General features: G+C 51.4%; 1 protein-coding gene across 4 annotated transcripts in view; it reads right to left on the minus strand.

The window, feature by feature from the left end:
- The window catches only part of Adgrd1 (adhesion G protein-coupled receptor D1), a 114798-nt gene that overhangs the window by 39037 nt on the left and 54949 nt on the right, over nucleotides 1-20812 (minus strand). For all 4 annotated transcript variants that reach the window (XM_017598511.3, XM_001070157.9, XM_063271783.1 and 1 more), the window contains one exon: nucleotides 1663-1736. In XM_017598511.3, coding sequence (XP_017454000.1) covers nucleotides 1663-1736 — 74 coding nt within the window. The remainder of the gene's footprint in view (nucleotides 1-1662; nucleotides 1737-20812) is intronic.

Below are 20812 nucleotides of genomic sequence, written 5' to 3' on the forward strand. Positions count from 1 at the left end.
TCTCTCCTGAGCCAAAAAGAAACTCATAAATCTTCTCTCTTCCTGTGGCTGACTGAATCGTGGTGGTCAAAAAAGGTCAGCAACACAAGAATTCCCTCACAGGCTTGATCTTTCACAGAGCTGAGAAGAGGCCAGAGTTAGCCGACTTGTAATTATCCTCTAGACAAGAGTCCTGACCGCTGGGCACCCAGCGTCTCAATGGTCGCTACAATCTCCTTCACGTGTTATTGGAATCTGTGGGAAATTTCACTAATGTGTTCAATGCCTGTGCCCCAGCCAGCTGCTGGGAACAGCCTGCATTCCAGGGCTGTGAACACAACCCCCTCAACACTGGTTTTCCCAGGATTCCCCTGAACGCTACTGACATCTCTCTAAATACCAACAGATTCTTCCTCTGATTTGTAATTGCTAGTCAGCTCTGCTTGTCGCTTGACCCTTGTTCCTTGAAGGTCATACAAAATGAGCCTCGGCCCCAGAAGCTCTCTCTCTTGGCATGGGTCCTCCATGTTGCCTTAGCGGGGTCAATGAGGTGTTCCCCCAAGCTACAGGTGACAGTGTTCCTGGCTGAAGTGAGTGAGGGATGTTTACACTGAACTCGTGTGGGCATAGGTCCCCTTCGGTGACGTTCACCTGCTGAATGGCTCCACTAGGGCTTCTGGAACAGACTTGGCTCTGGTCTCTCTGTCGTTGTCACTAACCTGGCTTAACTGATTTTCACTGAGCTCTTTCTGCTCTGCCTCCCTCCCTGCCACCTTCTCCTCAGCTCTCGGCAGTCACTGTAATTCATTCTTGCTCAGTTTGAGCTCATCACCCACTCTGATCTCAGCTTCTCGCACTGTGCCCATCAGCCCTGAGATTGCCCACCCATGGATCTCATCTTGGTTATAACAACCATTCATTCCTCCTGCCTTGGGGATCTGGTTCACTACTCTCTCATTCGCATCTATTTCCCCGAGGACTGGGATATTGGTTTGTTTTGCTTCATTTTCTGCATCTGTCAGCCATTTTGATTTCTTCTTTCGGCAAATGTCAATTTAGGGACTGTCACCCTAATCGGGGGATATTTGAGTCTCTGGCTATTGGGCTATTTGCATTTCTGGAAACTGTTTCTGGACATTGACTCCAATGCTAAACATCAAATAGAGAGATGTTTTTTATTACGTTTATGTATTTGGGAACAATAGATGCGTGCATGCTGGATTTTGCATATGGTAGCCAGAAGAGTTTCTTCTTTCCTTCCATTGTGTGAGCATCAAAGTTGTGTTATGAGACTGGGCAGCAGACAGCCTTACCCACTGAGCCATCTTGCTGGCCCCAACAGATTTTGATTTGCAAACCGCTGAATGCCATTCCCAAAGTCCCAAGTCCTAGCCCTCCCTTAAGCCCCTCACGATAGAAGGCAGAGGGGAAAGTATTCCTTGCGGCCTCCTGGTACCCCTGATGAACCGAGTCTAAGGACGTTAAATGACTTTTAAATCCACACAACCTCTAGTCATACCCAATCAGGTCTTGCCTCGTGCATGGTCATGCAAACACATTGGCTTCATAAGCAGGTGACTAACACCCTGCCTTGTGGGATGTGAACCTGGCCTGGGGTAGACACCTTGCTGTCTTCCCCCACTTCCTGCTTTTGTCCACCTGGTAGCCCCCACACGGACGTACCTGAAGTTAAGGAAGGCACAATACAGGAAGAGGCGGTTGCTCTCATTGGTGGCATCGACATACTGCTTTTGAGTCTGAAATGAAAGGAAATGAAATTACTTCCGTGTCACAGCAGGAAAGGCCAAGGGCAGGTCCTGGAGTGGGACCAGTTGCCCCGCCCCGCCCTGCCCCCAGCCCAAGTGCATGGCCCAGGCCAAGGGCACGCCGGGGCTCAACCAGTAAAAGCACTCCTAAACTCAAATAAAAAACCAGATGGAGTGATGCACATCTGTAATCCCAGGACCCCTGTGGCAAAATCACACACACACACACGCCTATGTATACATGCATGAGAGTGCAATGCCTGTAGAGGTCAGAAGTGGGCACTAGATCCCCCTGGAGCTAATTAAAGGAGCTGTGAGCCACCTGAAGTGGGTGCTGGGACCCGAACTTGGGTCTGCTGCAGGGACGGCACACACTCTAAACCGTGGAACCATCCCTCCAGCACCATTCCTCAAAGACCTCTCGAATCCTGAACATCCAGGGTACCTGGGACAAAGCTGGAGAAGCCAAGTGACTGGCAAGAACTCATTCTGAGCCACACCTCCCCAGGGCCTCCCAAGACAGACACCTGCAGACTTCCAGGTCTCTTATCAGCTTATAAACAGCTTGCACGGATGAATGAGGCAATCCCATGCTGCCTTTGAGTTTCCGCATATAAAGAAGGAGGAACTCTGTGGAGAGGCATGGGAACTTGGACTTCCAGCCACTTGCCTCAGAACAGAAGAGAGAGGGTTTCAGATCATCCCTCTGCCCAGGTACCACACAGCTACCAGGCACTCAGGGGAAGGTCTAACACAAAGTCCTCCATGCCTGAAGCCACACTTGGCATTAAACAGCTGCTGTTTCCTCAGTGATGGAGACATAGCGGGAGGCAGAGCATGCTCAGGAGCCCGTGCAGGGTGAGATGATACTGAGCCGGAAGTTAGGAGGGACGACAACCCAGGTGACAGCTAGGCCAGGTGCATGCGTCTCTACTGGGACAGAAGCCCTGTGTTGGATGTCTCCTCTGGTGTCAAATTGCACAGAAATGTCTAAGAGATCCGTCTCTGTCTTACCCACGTCCCTTAGAAGTATTTAAAGCAAGCAGTGACCAAAGGACATCAGCCCCAGCCCTCCATGCCACAAGAAACATGAAGAGAGACCAGAAGGTCGTCTGCTCCTGGGTGGCTTACTTCTGTCCCTTCCGCCCCCCTGAGACCAGAGTTAAAACATCCTTCAAAGAAAAAATGCAGCTGGCCAGTGTGCAGAAAGGCCAAGTGTGTGTGGTCCATAAGGGATGGACAGACTAGATTGTCTTGGGTCCGGGGCCAAGGTCACAGACCCAACTAGGAATTCCCTACCCAGCTGGTCCTCCGGCTCTAACCCAGACACAGCTCTTTGGCTGGGAAAATGGAGTTGGGGAAAAAAAAAGAAGAAGAAATACAGGAATAAAGAAAGGCATCCTTGAAGTTTCCAGAGAGATTTTAACATATGGGAATTCCGCTATGCCAATGAATAGGTGAGTCACCTCGCACAGCCCACGTTCCACTTGCCGAGGACCGTGGGAGGCCAGCAGCTCATTCAACTCCCAGTTTCCTGGGCTGGAGAGAAAAACCATTTCTGAAGGTCAGCAGGGTGCTGGGCATCCGGAAGGGCCTGGCAGGGTCTCTAGGAAGGTACTAGCAGAGAAACCCCAGTACCATCCCACACAAGCCTGATTGTTTCCCCAGACACCTGCTGTGCTGTCCAGGGCTTCCGGGACTGCAGAATAGCTCCCATGATTCCTCGGGCTCCCTCCACCTCTGGAATGAGCTTCCAGATGGGATTAACCAGCCAATTACTCAGCACCTGCTGTTTATAGCGGAGTGTAGGCTTCTGAACATGAAAGGGGACGGGATATATCTGAGAAGGTCCCTTGACACCCCTTGTTTGGATACGTGTTTGCTTTGTGTCTTAATGTGTGATTTTACTGATAAAGGAATTAAGAGACACTGTCCCCGAGCAGAAGGCAGATGGCACCATGATTCTTAATTCCGACCCTCAGCAAGGGCAGGACAGTGGGGTGGACCATCCTGAGGGCTGAAGGGAAAAGCCAAGCCAGGCAACACCCTGCCTGTGCCATGATTTTCCAAACTCACCCTCTATGTGTTTACGGCCTGACTTTTGGCTTTCAAATCTTTTCTGGCTGGTTCCAATCAGAGGAGTAGGAAGATTTCCCCGACAAGGAGCTAAGGACCCCATAGACCATGCACTCTTAGATATCTGCTCTGTCCAGCTTCCAGACCAACCAGAGTGCACATATGACCTCATACTTTGAGCTAGCATTTACTTCTCCATAGCAACAGGTTACAGATGGGCCTCAGTCCTACGGAAGGGCCAACCTCACCTCTTGACGCATATCGTTTCTTCAGATGCAGCTTCCCGTGGCTCTAACACATTGTCACTGCCATGGGGCCACTGCCACAGGGGATGCACCAGGGTCAGAGGGAAACACCACCGCTGACCTGTGTGGTTCAGAGGTCCTAAAAAATGATGTCTGACTAACACAGAATTCAGGTTTCAAATGTTTGTGGCCAGTGTGGGCCTTTGGGGTCTCGAGACAGACCCATTCCTTCAGCATGGTTTAGGATTTACTAAACCATGTCCCTCCAGGGCTTCCCAAGATCGGCACCTGCAGACTTCCAAGTCTCTTATCAGCTCACAAACAGCCTGCATGGATGAGTGAGGCAATTGCATGATGCTTTTGAGTTTCGAAAGAAGGAGGAGGAGGAAGAGAAGGAAGAAGAGGAAGAGGAAGAGAAGGAGCAGAAGGAAAAGTAGGAGGAAGAGGAGGAGGAAGAGGAAGAGGAGGGAGATGAAGGAGAGGAGGGAGAGGGAGAGGAGGAAGAGGAGGAAGAAGAGGAAGAAGAGGTAGAGGAGGAGAAAGAGGAGGAGGAGGAAGAGGAGGGGGAAAAGGAGCTTTGTGGAGAGGCATGGGAACTTGGACTTCCAGCCACTTGCCTCAGAACAGAAGAGAGAGGGTTTCAGATCATCCCTCTGCCCAGGTACCACACAGCTACCAGGCACTCAGGGGAAGGTCTAACACAAAGTCCTCCATGCCTGAAGCCACACTTGGCATTAAACAGCTGCTGTTCCCTCAGTGATGGAGACGTAGGGGTAGGCAGAGCATGCTCAGGAGCCCATGGAGGGTGAGATGACACTGAGCCAGAAGTTAGGCATTTAACTCTGGTGACAGCTGGGCTAGGAGAGGGTGTGTCTCTAATGAACCAGGAAACCTGTCCTTGAACTCTCCTCTGGACCCAAACTGACCTTCCATTGTCCTGAGCAGGTCAGATCTGTACTCTGGTCTGGGACACAGGAAGGGGTCCTGCCACTGGTAGAGCCCTCTGAAGAGGCCTCTGGTGACAGGAAGCATTCTCTACCCTGGCCCCACCCCATCTCTCTTAGATCTGCCGCCTCCTTCCACAGCCACATCCCCATCCCGTTTTGCAATGGCCCCACCTCCTTTCATACGGATCAAGTTCCTTCTCACTGACCGACACGGGTGGGACCCATAGAAGACCAGTCTACGCAAACGCTTCCTGCGGTCATGCGCACTCTACTGCAGCAGAGCACAGCTGCCACGTGGCCACCCCGGTCCAGCTGCTGAGGTCGCTGACCACTAGCCTCCACAGCCACTCTCGCTGTCTTGCCACCCATCCTCCTCCACAGCCACTCTGGCTGTCTTGCCACCCATCCTCCTCCTTTGTCTTTACAGCACAAACCCAGTCCTATCTTGCACACCTTAGACCCTCATGGGAAAGATGTAACATCGGTGCCCAAGGGAGGAAGGACACCCTCCCTTTGCAGCACCGTCTTCTACTCTAGCTGAGCATACCTGTCCACCAGTCCCATCTACCTACCTGTCCATCCACCCGCCCCTCAGCCTTCTGTACCTGCCCATCCACTCACCCATTCTCCTGCTTATCAACAGCCCCTCCCGGTCCCCACCTACCACCCCCATGTGACCATCAACCCACCTATCCACCTGCCCGTCCACTCCACCTTTCTACCACTCATTTGCTTGTCTATCCATCCACCTATGCGTCCCACCATCTCATTCCCCCATCACACACGCACACATGCTCGCACCCCACCCCACCCCGTGCGCGCACACCTTCTGAGCTTGTCCGCCCTGCTGCAGCTGCCTGGGAGACCTAACCCTTCTAGCCCTCCTTCATAACTCATCCTGCAGGCTCCCCAGAGGTGTCATCCACTGTTGTATTTCCCTCCCTCTCACGTCTACACACTCTCCTTTCCCAAGGTTTCAACGCCCCAGAGTGGGCCCCACCCTCACAACCACCCTGCCCTGCAGTGGGTGGGCACGATGCGGCTTGCATTCTAATGATAATTTGGGCCCAGCCACGCTGGTTGCCCCAGAGGCAAGCGAGTCCTCCTGTTGATGCCAGCTAAGGGACCCTGCCTGGGATCGGTAAATAAAGACGCCAACAGCCAATAGCTGGGAAGAAGAGAAGCAGGCGAGATGTGGGTTTCCTGGTCTTGGGGTCAGAGTGGAAGGAAAGAAGCAGAGGAGGAAGGAGAGGCTGCCAAGGGTTAAGGGTCAAGAGAACGTCGCCCCGAGGGCTTCCCAGTTGGAGTTAAGAGCAGCCCAGGTGGAGCACACTAAATACTAAGTAATAACTCGGAGTTATCGATGGGGAAGTAGCATGGAGGGTAGGCAGCTGCCCAGCTATTGGGCTGTTTAGAATTAATCATAAATATAAAGGCTGTGAGTGTGTCTTTCGTCTGAGACCTTAATAGCTAAAGGCAGGGTAGAAACCCCAGGTCGGGATTTTACATATTTTTCTACAACCGCCTTCTACACAGCACCCATTACCAGATCCACTGAGAACTGGACAGTCATCCTGCTCTCTGTGGTCTCCCTCCCTGGGAGAACCCAGCCATGCGCTGTGATCTGTCCCTAACATCTACAGAGCCATAGAAGGACGGGGAGGTGACTTGAGTATTAGATTGGGAGGTAGAATAAGGGGGGAGTGCGGGGGGGGGGGTCACCTGTCTCCTCAGGTGACTCCAATAGACCTTAGTGACATCGGCTCAGTACTCATCTTCTGCACACTCTGACCTGTTCCTTCATCCTCACAGACACAAATCCGGTCTCCTAAGGGACAGAGTCAGGTGTAGGTCAGACCCACAGGATGGGACTGTGCTCAGCTCCTGCCCTATTAAAGCCCAGCACCCGACAGACCCATAGCCTATTTGCACAAAGGCTGCCTGCTGGCTGAATGGCTGGCCTGTTTCCGTCTCAGAGGCCTTTGTCCGAGAACTGTGCGTATCGGTAGTTGTCGTTCTCAAGATGCCTAGTTAGAAGACTCTCCCAAGATGGACACAGTCCTCCCTCTGCCATCGCTCTGCTGCGATACAAGGCGAGATGGTGGAGCTTGGACCACACACCATACCTGCTCTGCCCATCCTGGCCTCTCCACCTTGTCGTCCTCGTCCTTCCCGCCCCTGGATTCTGCTGTGTCGAGCATCGTGAAGACGCTCTTCGTTAGACCTGAGCCTGTCACTCAGACTGTGTTGGGTTTTCTCCCCCCTCGCTCCTCCCCACCCCTGTCTCCGAGTGTGTGCATACGTGTGCATGCATGCATGTGAAAGTCTGGAGTCAATCTCAAGGGTCATTTCTCAAGAGCTATGAATCTTCCTGTGCTCTTTCCCTGGCCCGGGGCTCATCCATTCCGTTCGGCTGAGTGGCTAACAAGCTTCTGGGGTTTGACTGGTCCCTCCTGTCCTTGGAAAGATCGTGCGGGCTTACAAGGCTGTGAAATCCCTATCTCTCTGACTGATTCTGTGACTGTTAATGGTGGATCGCGGCGACTGAGCACCCTGGAATATGCCATATGGAAGTGCTGCTTCCCACAAAAAAAAAAAAAAAGTAGCTGGTTACTTCGAAGAGAAATCAAATATTCAATGAAGCTATAGTGGTGCCTGTTTCTGTGTAGTGTGTGTGTGTGTGTGTGTGTGTGTGTGTGTGTGTGCATGTGTGTATGCACTGCTGTGTGCCTGTGCATGTGCATGCTTGGGTGTTCATATCAGTCCACCCATGTGGATACATATAGAGACCAGGGGCTAGCCTTGGGTATCATTCCTCAGCTGTTGTTTACCTCATTTCTCTGAGATAAGGACTCCCATTCGCCTGGAGCTCACAGAGAAGGCTAGGCTGTCTGGGCAGAGTGCATCAAGGACCTGCCTGTTTCTGATGGAGTGACAGGTAGCTGTCACCACCATGCCTGGCTTTTTAAGTGGGGCTGGGAATTGAACTCCTTCTCCTCCTTGCTCAGCAAGCTCCTTCCCCACTGAGCTACCTCCCAGCTTTGTCCTTGCTTCTTATGTCCCCATCTGTTACTCCGTTTTATAAGCTTGTAAACATTACAGCTCAATCCCGATTTCCTGGGGCCCCAAGTACACGTGTGCAGACACACGCATACACTGTTTAAGAAAATAGACAACTTGCTCCTGAGATCTTCTCCCCGGTGAAGGCAAAACAGTTTAAAAGGTGCAGGGAGACGTCCTTACAGACACAGGAGAAAGGCAGAATGTCATTCATTAATTAACAAGGGACTAGCGGATAGGACCAGCCCTTCCAGGGAATGTCTCACATTGGTGAGGCTTCCATAACTACTGAAACAAATTTGCCTAATAGCCACAAAACATTCAGAACTAGCTGATGTCCATAGGGAGGGAATCAGTGAGTCTATGCCAGACAACATTTACACTTCAGTGGGAAGAATGAGGTCTTAAAGCCTGGCTAGTATTCAAGCTGCAGTTCTGTGCGGGAGCACAGGGACTCAGGGAACGAGCCAGGCGGAGCCAGAGAAGCCCAGGTAAGGCCCAGATGAGCACGCCTTGCATCCTTCTGCTTCTAAGTCTCCAGTTACTTCCTCCACAAGTTAATTACACACACACTTACACTCACACATGCACACACACTCATACATACTCATACACACTCACACTCTTATATACACACACTCATATACACATATAAACTCACATTCACCCACCCACATTCATACACACACTCATATACATGCATGCACACATACACACACTTGCACATACACACACATACTCACACACTCATATACTCACTAATATATACATATATGCACTTGCACACACATATACACACATGCACACTCACACAACACTCATATACACTCACACACATTCACATACACACATACACACATACACATATTCACACACAAATACACTCATATTCACACATACATACTCACACACTCAAACACAGACATAAACACTCAGACACACATGCGTACACTCACATAACACAAACATATACACACTCACACACTCATATACACACACACTCATACACATATACCCACACTCACAGACACACTCACACACACTCACACACTCATATACACACTCACACATATCATATATACACACTTATATATACACACATACACACTCATATTCATACACACTCACACATCACACACACACACATACACACACACACACTCACCCCCAGAAATCAAATGAAGTCTTGACAGGTCAGAAGTGGGATAGGGACCAGTGAAGAAGCTATTTATGATAGTGTCTAAGCAGATGTATCACAGAGCAGTTACCCAGCCTAGCTGGGCAGTTTGAGAATCTCATTCCCAGAAGCCCAAACATCAGGATGGTGGTGGATTGCCCTGATGGGCAGGAGCAGGTAGAGGGTAGCAGGGAGGTTGCTGGGAAGAATGCTCACCGACATCCCATTTATAGCAGAGACAACCTCAGGTGGTACAAATGGAGGTTAGACATGCGAAGATTTCAGCTGAGTCTCTGATATGGAGAATCAGAAAAGTAGCTACCCAGAAGGCATGGCCTGGAGACCCCACAGGAGACCCTACCTGTTCTCAACACAGTGATGACCAAATGCCCAGTTAGCAGTTGAGGAAGCAAGCGACAGTGGGCTGGGAAAGAGCTGCCCACCAGGCAGCACAGCCTGAGGAACACCAACTGGAAAACCACAGACTTACAGTGGGGTCTCACCTGACAGGCAAATGACTGAACGGGCAGCAGGGAGCTTAACAAAACAATACCCTGCCGGAGTGCAGCTGTCCAATCCCAGAATGTTCTAGGAAATCGATTGCCTCAGCAGTGGAGAGGTTGTGGGCCACTTTAGGATGAATGTGGGGAATTGGAGGTGGGGATGGTTGAAAACAAGACTAGGGGATTCTGGTAAGAGGCACATTCCTAGTCTTCTGGTTGTCTGCAGCCCAGATACAACAAACAGACTTTAAATATGTGTGGTTTTTGGTTCCTGTGCCCCAGGAATTCTGTTCCTCTGGGTTTATGGTCACATGCTTTGGGGGGTGCAGAAGAAGTAGCCCTGAGACCTGCTGGTCAAGACAAAGGCGGGCTGTCCTGGTGAAGGTCAGAAGGAATTAAAGAGTGCACGGAGATCCCTGTGCAAAAGCACCAAGCTTGTAGGAAACTGAAGCGGCACAGACCAGCACAAACTGGCACATCTGGTGGTGTCAGTGAACAAGCAGAACGTTGTGACGTTTCCAGCAAAACTAAACGTAGGTGTAGTTGTATGGCCCCGGAACCTGGGTCCATGAATGGTAGTGAACACAGAGACTCATAGCTGTGCAAAGAGTAAGTTGAAGCTGAGGGACCAGTCCTTCGCAAGAGATTGACATCACGGGGCTGGAGAGATGGCTCAGCGGTTACGAGCACTGACTGCTCTTCCAGAGGTCCTGAGTTCAAATCCCAGCAACCACATGGTGGCTCGCAGCCATCTGTAATGGGATCCGATGCACTCTTCTGGTGTGTCTAAAGACAGCGACAGTGTACTCACATACATACAATAAATAGATCTTTAAAAAAATAGAAAGATATTTATATCACATCCTTGGATGTGGGGCTCAGGTAACATAGCAGAAGAGAGGCAGAATGCATGGAAGAGCTGAAAGATAAGCTACAGCCGTGAAACGGCCCTTTCTAGCTCTGACAGTCCTTGTGGAATCATGAATTCCCAACTATAGTCATCTGCACGGGGACAGCCCAGAGCAGCCCTGGTCTATAATCAGGCAGGGATGGGAGGGGAAGTCGGGGGAATCTTACCTCTTCCTGCTGAACTATTGGCTATTGGCAGACTCTGGATGTGGGGCCGGGGGTGGGGGGAGTCACCAAACCCACTAGGCTTCAACAGACCAGCGGTCACAGTTTAAACTCAGCGGGTCACAAAACAAATAGGTACAAAAGCAAGAAAGATTTCTTGGTGATATTGCTCGTAGCCTGGGACGGTAGGGGTCTGGGAGTAGGTAAGGGCATCAGAGTGGTCAGTATGGATTATATACGTGTGCAAAGTTGTCAAATGACAAAATTAATGAATAGAGAAAGAAATACGTTGAAAACTGAACTCCTTCCTACTTGTGACCTGTGCCTCACTCCCCAATACCTAGTGCATCGGCGAGACCCCCTGTGCACTGCACACAGACACTTGCCTCCCACTGTGGGGTGGGTCTGGGTTCCATGACCCTGGGAAAAGGAGAGGCTCTATTTATTCACTTCACGATCCCTGAAGTTCAGAAAAACAGCCCTATTTAAGGAGTTACTATGGGGTTATGGCTGATTGCTTCTGGGAAGCACCTGTCACTCCCGGGGGTGGGGGGGACCACTTCGGGTCTTTTCCAAAGCACTATGGTGCTCTGTGAAAAGGCTTTTACTTGAGAGGCCTATTTCCCTGCCCAGCAGAGCACTTTAGCTGAATTAAACAGCCTGAACAAAGAAACACATCCAAGAAAAACACTTATCGCTGGCAATGGCCCAGACAGTGGAATGCCCACATAGACTCAGGCAAGTAAAAGGGCAAGACCTTTGGGTTCCCTGGGCTCTATCAGCATCCGCCACCTACCTCTGGCAGAGCAAGTGCAATCCCACAGAGAGCAGCCAGAAAAGGAGAAATGACATAGGGACCATCACCCAGATCTAATAGAACGTAGCCATGATATTATCATGGGGAAATGACCATTGGGTGGACAGCACCAACCTCCAGCCTTCTGCATGCTACGGCAAGGTGTAGCCCGTATGGTGTAGCCCGTGTCCTGGGCTGCCCTCAAGGGCAGGTGTCTCAGAGCCCTACCCTGCTGCGTGATATAATTCTTCCCTCTGGCCCCCGCCACTTAGATGTCAGAGAGCTTCCTGTCCAGACACACAAGTGGAAGGAAATGAGGGGAAAGATGTCAGTGTGGCCAAGAAGTGAAAAACGACCATCCTGGAAACGTCCAAGGACACAAGCTAACGGTACCTCCTAGGTACAGCTGCCACAGGGGATGTCTTGTTGGAGCCCGGGCAGATGATAATGGTGATTTCCATTGGGAAGATGGGGACATGTGCTAAGAGCCACCAGTGGGCAGCAAGCCCATTGTTCTGGCTGGGACATGCCAAATCCCCAGCTTCCTGCACACGATTCCGGAACCTCGTGTCTCCAACCCGTTTCCTGGCACTCTATAAATGGAACACTTTTGCTCAGCTCCACAGGGACAAAGCCAGCTGAGGTAGAGCGGAGGCCATTTCCTTGACCACCCAGGGAGCTCCAAGGAGTCACCCTACTATTCAGCATGAGGGCCCACATCTGTGCCTGGTAACAGCGTCCACCTCACCTCCAGACTCCAATTGCAGATCTTGCCTCTGGGTGCCCCTGGGACCCCCTGACTAATGCTACCATAGGATGGCCAACTGAGCCAGGTGGCTTGACTATTTGACCTGCTCCCATCCTAGCAAGGAAATCCCCATGATGTTGGTCCTTGGATCAGCTTTCCCACTCCATCCCTGCAGCCACCTTAACGCCCCAGTCGTCATGCCGGTGATGGATAGCCAGAGACTCTCACAACCTTGTTAACTGCCCCCACAGGAGGACCGCTCCCGATCCAATGGTCATTTGGCGTAGACTTGGTACAGACCAGAACATTATACTACAAGCACTCTGTTCTGGGAACGATGGGCTGACCGCGCTAAAACGAGAGGGAGGCAGGCATTCCGGGAGACAAGTTTATCAACATGAGGCAAACATGGGCACTGCACACCTCCTGAAGGAAGAGAGACAAGGTAGGGGGGGACGAGACAAGAGGGCAGCTCAGAGAAGGCACAAGGTCACATCTGGCATCAGGACTGCCATGACCTCCTCCCTCTGGGAAGCCAGCCACACAGTCTGAGTCCTGCTACCGGTACTCGCTGAGCAATCCCACAGCCCTCTGCTCAAATAGCACCAAAGGCCCCACCCAATGAGGGAAACTGAGGCCAGAGACCAAGGGATTTGACCACTGACAATGGAACTAACTAGGCACTTCCTCTTAGCAAGCTCCCGGGTTCCCTCCTCAGCCCTCACTAGCCCCTTAGAGCTGGTCTGTCTTCTTCCCGTCTTTCTCCCTTCTTCTCCATCATTCGCCCTGAGCAGGAGGAAAAGTCAGACCTGTAGTAACGATGACACCTGGGACTGCTGCCGTGGAAGACACAGAGAGGGCCAGCCCCACCCTCAAACAAGGGGCTGTTTCTCCGCAGTCTTTTAGCAGAACTATAAAAAGAAGCTGGCTCCATAACCTATGATCATGTGGGACAAACTGCAGATCTGAGTGTTGGCTGACATGGAGTCCAGCGGGACCCCACCCTGTCCATCCGAGGAGCCTCAAGGACAGCCAGGCCTGCTTACCACCGGCCCATCTAACTCTCCCCAGAGGCCATGCGTTCATAGCAGAGAGGTGGGCAGCCCTTCTCCAATCTGCAGCCTCAGTGTCTAGGACCCACAGAGAGAACAGCCAGCACTGCCACCAGCAGAATGGGCTGGGCAGAAATGAACTCTGGGGGAGGGGAAGGAGGACCCTGGTCTGCCAGCCACCACCCCTTCAGAGATACTGCTCTTCACTGAGCCACATCCTTCCTCAGGAACCCCCACCAAATAAGCAGGCTTTATAGGTAACAGGTCGACGTCTGTCCTCCCATGACCTAAACTAAGCGCCTTTGCTGACATGTGATCTCACCCCAGCTGGATGTATCGGTCTGCGTGGCCCATCATGTGGGAGGCCCAGGAACCTTATTCAGCAAAGCTGCAGGGAGGCCCATGGGAGCCTACTCGTCAGTCCCGTCCTGCTCTAAATTCTTAAAAAAAGAAAATTATCCCAGGGGTCAACCCCGTGTAAGTTTCCATTCTGTAGCTAAGCAAACAAGCCAATCCTATCTGGAGGAGAGCAGACAGCACGCAGGGCTAATCTATAACCCTCGAGGCCATTCACGCACTTCACAGTTGAATTAAGTTACCAGCTCATCCCCCTGCCTGTCCCAGCAGCCCTTTCTGCTCACTTTGTCCTGAGTGCACCCCTGGGTCCATGTAGCAGCTAATGTCCTCCTGTGGGATGGAACTGGTGTGGCCAAAGCTCCGCCCGGAGCTGACCTTAGTCACCCAGTGTCAAAGCTCAGACCTCGGGGCAAGATTCTTTCCCTCCCTCGGGGTGATAGAGGCCAGCAGACCATCATCTCTGCAGTGTGCAGGGCAGAAGAATGCTCACACTATACACAGAAGATTGCTGCATGTGGCTGGGCAGTGGGTGCACGGTCAGAAGCAGTGCTGTGCCTGCATGCTTCTGGTAGGCAGATCTCCACCTTCCCCTTTCAGTTCTGTAGGGAGCGGCTAAAGATGGCGCCGACATCCGGTGGTCGTTTGTGGTAAACACCTACAGCACATGTGTTGACAGACCCCCAGCACCTACAAGGCCAGGGTGATATTCATGCTAAATAGGTATTTCATGCTCCACCAATCCCCAGTGGACAAATTTACAGCCACAGCCTGTCTTATATTTAAGGCGAGTGCCTTTGTTCCTCGGGGTCCCCGTATCATCAATAAGGTGTTCCTACAATAAAGGCTGATTGAGAAGGATCCAACGGTGTTGCGTCTTCCTTGCCGGTTGAGGTGGGCGCGACACAGTTCAAAATTTCTTGGCCAAGACACAGTCCCAGAAAACTTTATCTCTCATCCCAAGTGGCTCTCACAGCCCTCCCTGTGCTCCTGGTGGGGCTGCAGGAGGGGACCATGGGTCTACACGGCAACGTCTTGTTAAATATGCAGAGTTAACTTTGCAGGGGCTCTCAATGTTGGGACACCAAGGGCACATACCACCTTGTCATGTCACCTAGAGTGTCTTTCCCTGTCCCTCATCCTCCCTTTGCCCCTTCAGGACAGCTGAGGCTCCAACTGAGAGAGGAGCCCTGGATAAGAGGGCTCCTATATAGATGGGATCTGGGCAGTACGGAAGGGGAGGCCATGGTCTGGTCAGACACTTAGGGGAATAGAGGTTTTGCCCCCTGACTGACTATTCCCTGGGTAAAAATGTGTATGAATCAACATAGCTTCAGCTGTCACCAGTGGAATGGATTGAGGGCCTGGCCCCTTAAATTCTGACTTGAAGAATAGCAGGGCAAAAGGCTTTTTCCCAAGCATGCACACCTGGTTAATCACCCCAGTTGTATGGATACCACCCCATGGCTCACCCAGTTACCTGAGAAGACCCATGGAAGAGAGCTAGGCAGGAAGACATCATGGGGTGGGTATGCCTTCCAGAACAGGTCAGGAAAACTGCAGTGTTTGAATAGCCTTGGGGGTTGGTAGAGCAGCCCTGCATGCTGTCTGTTCTCTCTGTCCTGGTCCTTAGAGAGGCCAACAAGCAGCCTCAGATCCCCGCTGCCACAGACCCAAGCCGCTCCCACCACCCCGGTGGACTGTACACCCTGAACTGTGGGGCAAAATAAAATCTGCTTCCTCTAAGTTGCTTTCTGCCAGGCGTCTGCTCACAGCGATGAGAAAAATGACTACAAGGAGGTAGGAATCCTCTCACTGAATACAGCAAATTCCTTCTGAGGCAGCTGTAGGACACCCGTGAAACTCGGTGCCTTTCCCATCTATAACCCCATCACACACACACACACACACACACACACACACACACACACACACACACCAATGGAATATGTAAATCCTGAGCCATGCACAACTGTGATCCCAGGACTCAGAAAGCAGAGGCAGGAGGATTGCTATGAGTTTAAGATTAGCCTGGGCTACCTAGCAAGTATGAGATTCCAGGCCAGCCTGGGCCCTTAAGTGAGACCAAATATCAAACCAAACCAACTGAATAAAGTAATAAAGTGGGCATCCGCTCACAATTCACTGTTTTGAAACAGAAAGGAAGAGAGGAAGTCAGGGCGGCTCTTCCTCACCATCACTGAGAGAGAGGAACATCCAGAAAATGCCCCAGACAGCATGGATTCCTCAAGATGCTCTGTGCCCACAGACCACAGGGAATCCACCCTGGCTGTTTCTGCCATTTCCCAGTGTCTTGCATTCCTGCACAGCGCTCTTTCCAGTCTCGGAGAAGCAAACAAACACAGACGCCCAGGATTCCTCTCCCGTGAGGCAGTGCTCGCCCCCAGGTTAGCCTAAGCCCCATTCCCATGTAGATGAGTTCGTGTGTGTGTGTGTGTGTGTGTGTGTGTGTGTGTGTGTGTGTGTGCGCGCGCGCGCGCTGAGATGCTCACCCATCAGTGTGCACAGTCAGCCTTCGAAAGATGGGGCGGGTATGCCCTGAGCTGTGAGGTGGAACTCAGGTTTCTTTTCTTCTAATCCCACCCTCAAGGCCAGCTCACACTGTCACTGTTGGCCATATTCTCGATTTAGGAAAGCGGGCCCTCTGTCACCTCTGTTTCATTAGGGGGCACAAATGGTAAGGGGTTCACATGTACTGGGCCACTTGGTGACTGACCCTGGGCACTGCACCTGCCTCATCTGCTCCAGAAAGCAAATATTCAATTTCAGCCTTGGCCCTCCGTGCAGGAAGACAAAGAACATAACAGTAGGATAGACCTGCGTCGCCAGCGGCCTTGTTCCTCTCTGGAGGAGAAGTGGCCTTGAGCTGCCAAATGCCAGAGTAGGCGACTCCATGACTTAACTTTGCATTTGCATGAGTTCTAAAAGCTGGGACAGAAACCACAGTGTGTGGCACAGTCAGAGTGGTGGAGAATCCATCCCCTTGGTTACAAGACTCAGCTTCAGGGTGATTTGTGTCTCTGGTGACCCAGGTGCCAGCTGGAGGAGTCAGGCAGAGAGAGAGAGAGAGAGAGAGAGAGAGAGAGAGAGAGAGAGAGAGAGAGAGAGAGAGAGAAGCTAAGCAGAGTCACACTCCACTAATACCAAGTCATCTTTAAAACTCAACCATATGTGGGGCTGGAGAGATGGCTCAGCAGGGAAAGGCGCTTGCCGCTCAGCCTGACAATTTGAGTTCGATCCCCCGGGGGTCCACTTGGTGGAAACAAAGAAACAACTCCAGAAGGCCCACTTCGTGGAAACAAAGAAACAACTCCAGAAAGTTATCATCTGCCCTCCACAGGAGAGCCACAACGCATCAGACCTACCCCTCCCCATCAACAAATAAAACCCGGATCCGTTTTGCAAAGAAGCGAGATAAACCAGGAGCACACCAGATATTTGACAGCCCTCGGCTTCCCCTCTGCACTGATTTTTGTGTGAATAAATCTCCCAGAGACCAGTTTGCTTTTGTGGAGACAGTGGAAATAATTAGCCAAGGAAACAGATCTCTGTCTACATTGTAATTCCCACCACGTAACCCTCTGTGTGCATTAGACATCTGTGAAGCTAGACCCAGACCTAGGGAAGTGGGCGGATTTTTCTCCTTTTGTTTTGACCCCCATTACCATCGTTATAATATGGCTTCTCTGGGACTTAACAATAGCCTGTCTCAGCCTCTGCCTCCTGCAGTTTCTCCATTGTCCAGTCTGAGAAGAAGTAAGTGAGACTCCTCTGCGGGGTGGGTGACTTCCCCTGAGCCATCATCTAGGCACAGCAAAGAGAATTTTGCTTGGTGGGGAAGCGGTGGGGGCTTTAGCCTAGGCGGGAGTGTGGAGAAACAGGGGCGGCTTGAGCTCAACTGTGGAGACCAGAGCTGCTCTATTCCAGTTCAGTGCTGTGAGTCTCTCAGGATGAGTTAACTGCGAGCCTTGGGTCTGATGCCCCCAGCTGACTAGGAATCAGGAATAGGGTGTTTCCCCTGCAGTAGCAGCTCCTACTGGGTGCCACATGCCACCCCTGGCAGGACAGCCACGTACAAAAGTACAGATCTGGCCTCACGGAAATGTCAGTGACCACACTCACAGAGGACAACGGTGCCCTGAAGGAGGGACATGGAGGGCAAGCCTCGCCAGTTCCTCATGAGTAAAGGAAGAGGCTCAGGTAACAACCACTGTCCTCAGAGCTCGGGTGGTGTGACTTGGCTCATCCTGACCAGTTGTGTGCCCAGGTGGCTCAGGGAACTGTGTACAAAGTCTTCTTTCGTTCACTTATTCAGTCAACAAACACTGGTGGTGTATGCTTCCTCTTTTTCCTCTCTCCCTTCCCCCACCCAACCTCCACCCATCTCCTTTTTACCAGAGAAGACAAAAGACAACAACAACAATAGGATTGCGTCCACCCCTACAAAGGAAATAAAGGTAGCGGGAGAGCGTGACGGAATGCGGTTGGGGTGTGTGGCTGGCTCTTGAGGATGGTTGGACTGTGGGACAGAATCTGGGACGGTGGTAACCATGCAGGGCCCTGGAAGAGAACATTCCATTTTGGAGGAAGCAAAGGTCCTGATTAGTGTGGGGAAAAGCCAGAAGGAAGCTGTGTTGGCTGGAGGCTAGGCGTGTAGAGGACACAGGGAAAGGTTTTAAGCAGATGGGTGACCGTTTTAAAGCACTTGAAGATTTGTTAATTTCTACCTATTTTTTATACGCATGAGCGGTTTTGCCCGCATGCGCGCAACATGCTTGCAGTACCTAGAGAGGCCAGAAGAGGGCGACAGAGCACCCTGAAACCGGATGGTTGGTAAATGCCAAGTGAAAGCTGGGAACTGAACCCTGGTCCTCTCTCTCTGTAAGAGCAGCCAGTGCTCTTAACCACTGAGGCGTCTTTACAGCCACATTTTGAATAGTCCTCTGGATACTAAGTTATAAGAAGGGGCAAGTCTGGGGCTGGAGAGATGGCTCAGTGTTTAAGAGCACTCCACTGCTCTTCCAGAGGTCCTGAGTTCAGTTCCCAGCAACCACATGGTGGCTCACAACCATCTATAATCAGGTCTGGTGCCCTCTTCTGGTGTATCTGAAGACAGCTGCAGTGTACTTATATATAATAAATGAATAAATTAATCTTTAAAAAAAAAAAAAGAAGGGGCAAGTCTGAAAGAGTGGGCAGCTGGGAGGCTGTGGCTATCTTAGCCAAATGATGGTAGAGACAAAGATAATACTGGAAGATGGGGGCATAGGACTTAGATGTGAATGGAAGTTGGACCTCAGTTGTCCAGCCTGGGACAGAGCAAGCCATGCACACCGAGGCTCAGGCACACCCTGTGCCTGTCTTTCTAACTCACCCAGCAGCTGTGGAAACGGGCCCAGGGAAGTTGCTATTAAATTGCTCTGGCTAAGACTCTCCCTGTTCACAGTCCCAGAAACCACTGTGTCCCCCATGATTCATCTCTGTTGTCACCTGTCAACTCTAGCAGAAGGGATGTGCGTTCCTTCTGCACCAAGAGCTGCCTGTCCAGACACCCATCAGAGTTGAGAAGTCAGTGAGTCCTGACTGACAACGGGAGAAAAATCCCACACTTCACCTCACCATACCCTTCAACTGTACAAAAGTGAGAAGCCAAGTGTACACACGTCTACCTAGTGCATTCTAGGGCACACGCAAGCCACACAAGATAAAAAAAGCAGCCCATGTAATGTAGCCACAAGAGGCCCCAGGCATCTCCTCAGACAGACATGAACCTTGGAACCTCTTGTAGCCCTCAGACCCTACAGAGGCTTGGGGACCTACTCTGGTGATGTCTTGGTTTAACGGAGGTGGACACTGAGCAGGTATGAGTTGCTAAAATAAGAAACATTGGTGGGGCTGGGGATTTAGCTCAGTGGTAGAGCGCTTACCTAGGAAGCACAAGGCCCTGGGTTCGGTCCCCAGCTCCGAAAAAAAAGAACCAAAAAAAAAAAAAAAAAAAGAAACATTGGTGAATTTATGGCCTCCCCCCTAGAGCCAGAGTTAGGGGAGGTCCCGAGACCCTGTGAGTACAAACCATGCATTAGCCTTCTCTGTGCCCGCTGCTGCCCCCAGCCTGTGTGCTCAGTCTGTGTTACTTACACCCTACAGGAATAGGGTGTTTCCCCTGCAGTAGCAGCTCCTACTGGGTGCCATATGCCACACCTGGCAGGACAGCCACGTACAAAAGTACAGATCTGGCCTCACGGAAATGTCAGCGACCACACTCACAGAGGACAATGGTGCCCTGAAGGAGGGATATGGAGGGCAAGCCTCGCCAGTTCCAGTAAAGGAAGAGGCTCAGGTAACAACTACTGTCCTCTTGCAAACACGAGCCCGGGCTGTTTTGAGTTCCTAGTTTTCTGAGTTCCTCCACTTCACTTGAGGTACCAGATGGCAATAGATGGCAAAAAAAAAAAAAAAAAAAAAAAAAAAAAGCATGGCGAAGCAAACCGGTTCACCTCATGGCCAGAGATAAAAGAGAGAAAGAGGAGGAGAACGGGGTCCCATTATTCCCTTCAGGGACAATGCTCCCAGTGACCTAAGACCCTAGTCCCACCACCATCCACTGCCTCCCAACGTGCAGGGGAGCAAACCTACAGAGCCTCTGAGAACTAAAGAGTCACATGATAGCCCGGTGCAATGTAAGCTCCCTTTTTGGAGACCACAAGCCACCGCAAATGAGAAAGGCTGGCTTCCCCATAAAAGGTGACATATCGAAGCTGGGAGGTTTGCACAAGAGCATCAGAGTGAGCTAGAAACCCCACCAGCATGCAGAATTTCCAAAGTTGGTGTCAGAACGCATCGGCCGACACACCCACAGGGGACTTGGAAGAGCGCACACTGCCTGGGGAGGGTGAAGCTTTGGATCTCTCTGCAAAGTTGCACCACGGGTTCCCAAGCCTGACTGGCAATGGAGGAGCCCCTCCTACCATGTTTGGGCTTCAGTAGGGCCCTGGCTATCTGTGTGTCCTCCAG

Source organism: Rattus norvegicus, chromosome 12, assembly GCF_036323735.1.
Source record: "Rattus norvegicus strain BN/NHsdMcwi chromosome 12, GRCr8, whole genome shotgun sequence".
Taxonomy (NCBI): domain Eukaryota; kingdom Metazoa; phylum Chordata; class Mammalia; order Rodentia; family Muridae; genus Rattus; species Rattus norvegicus.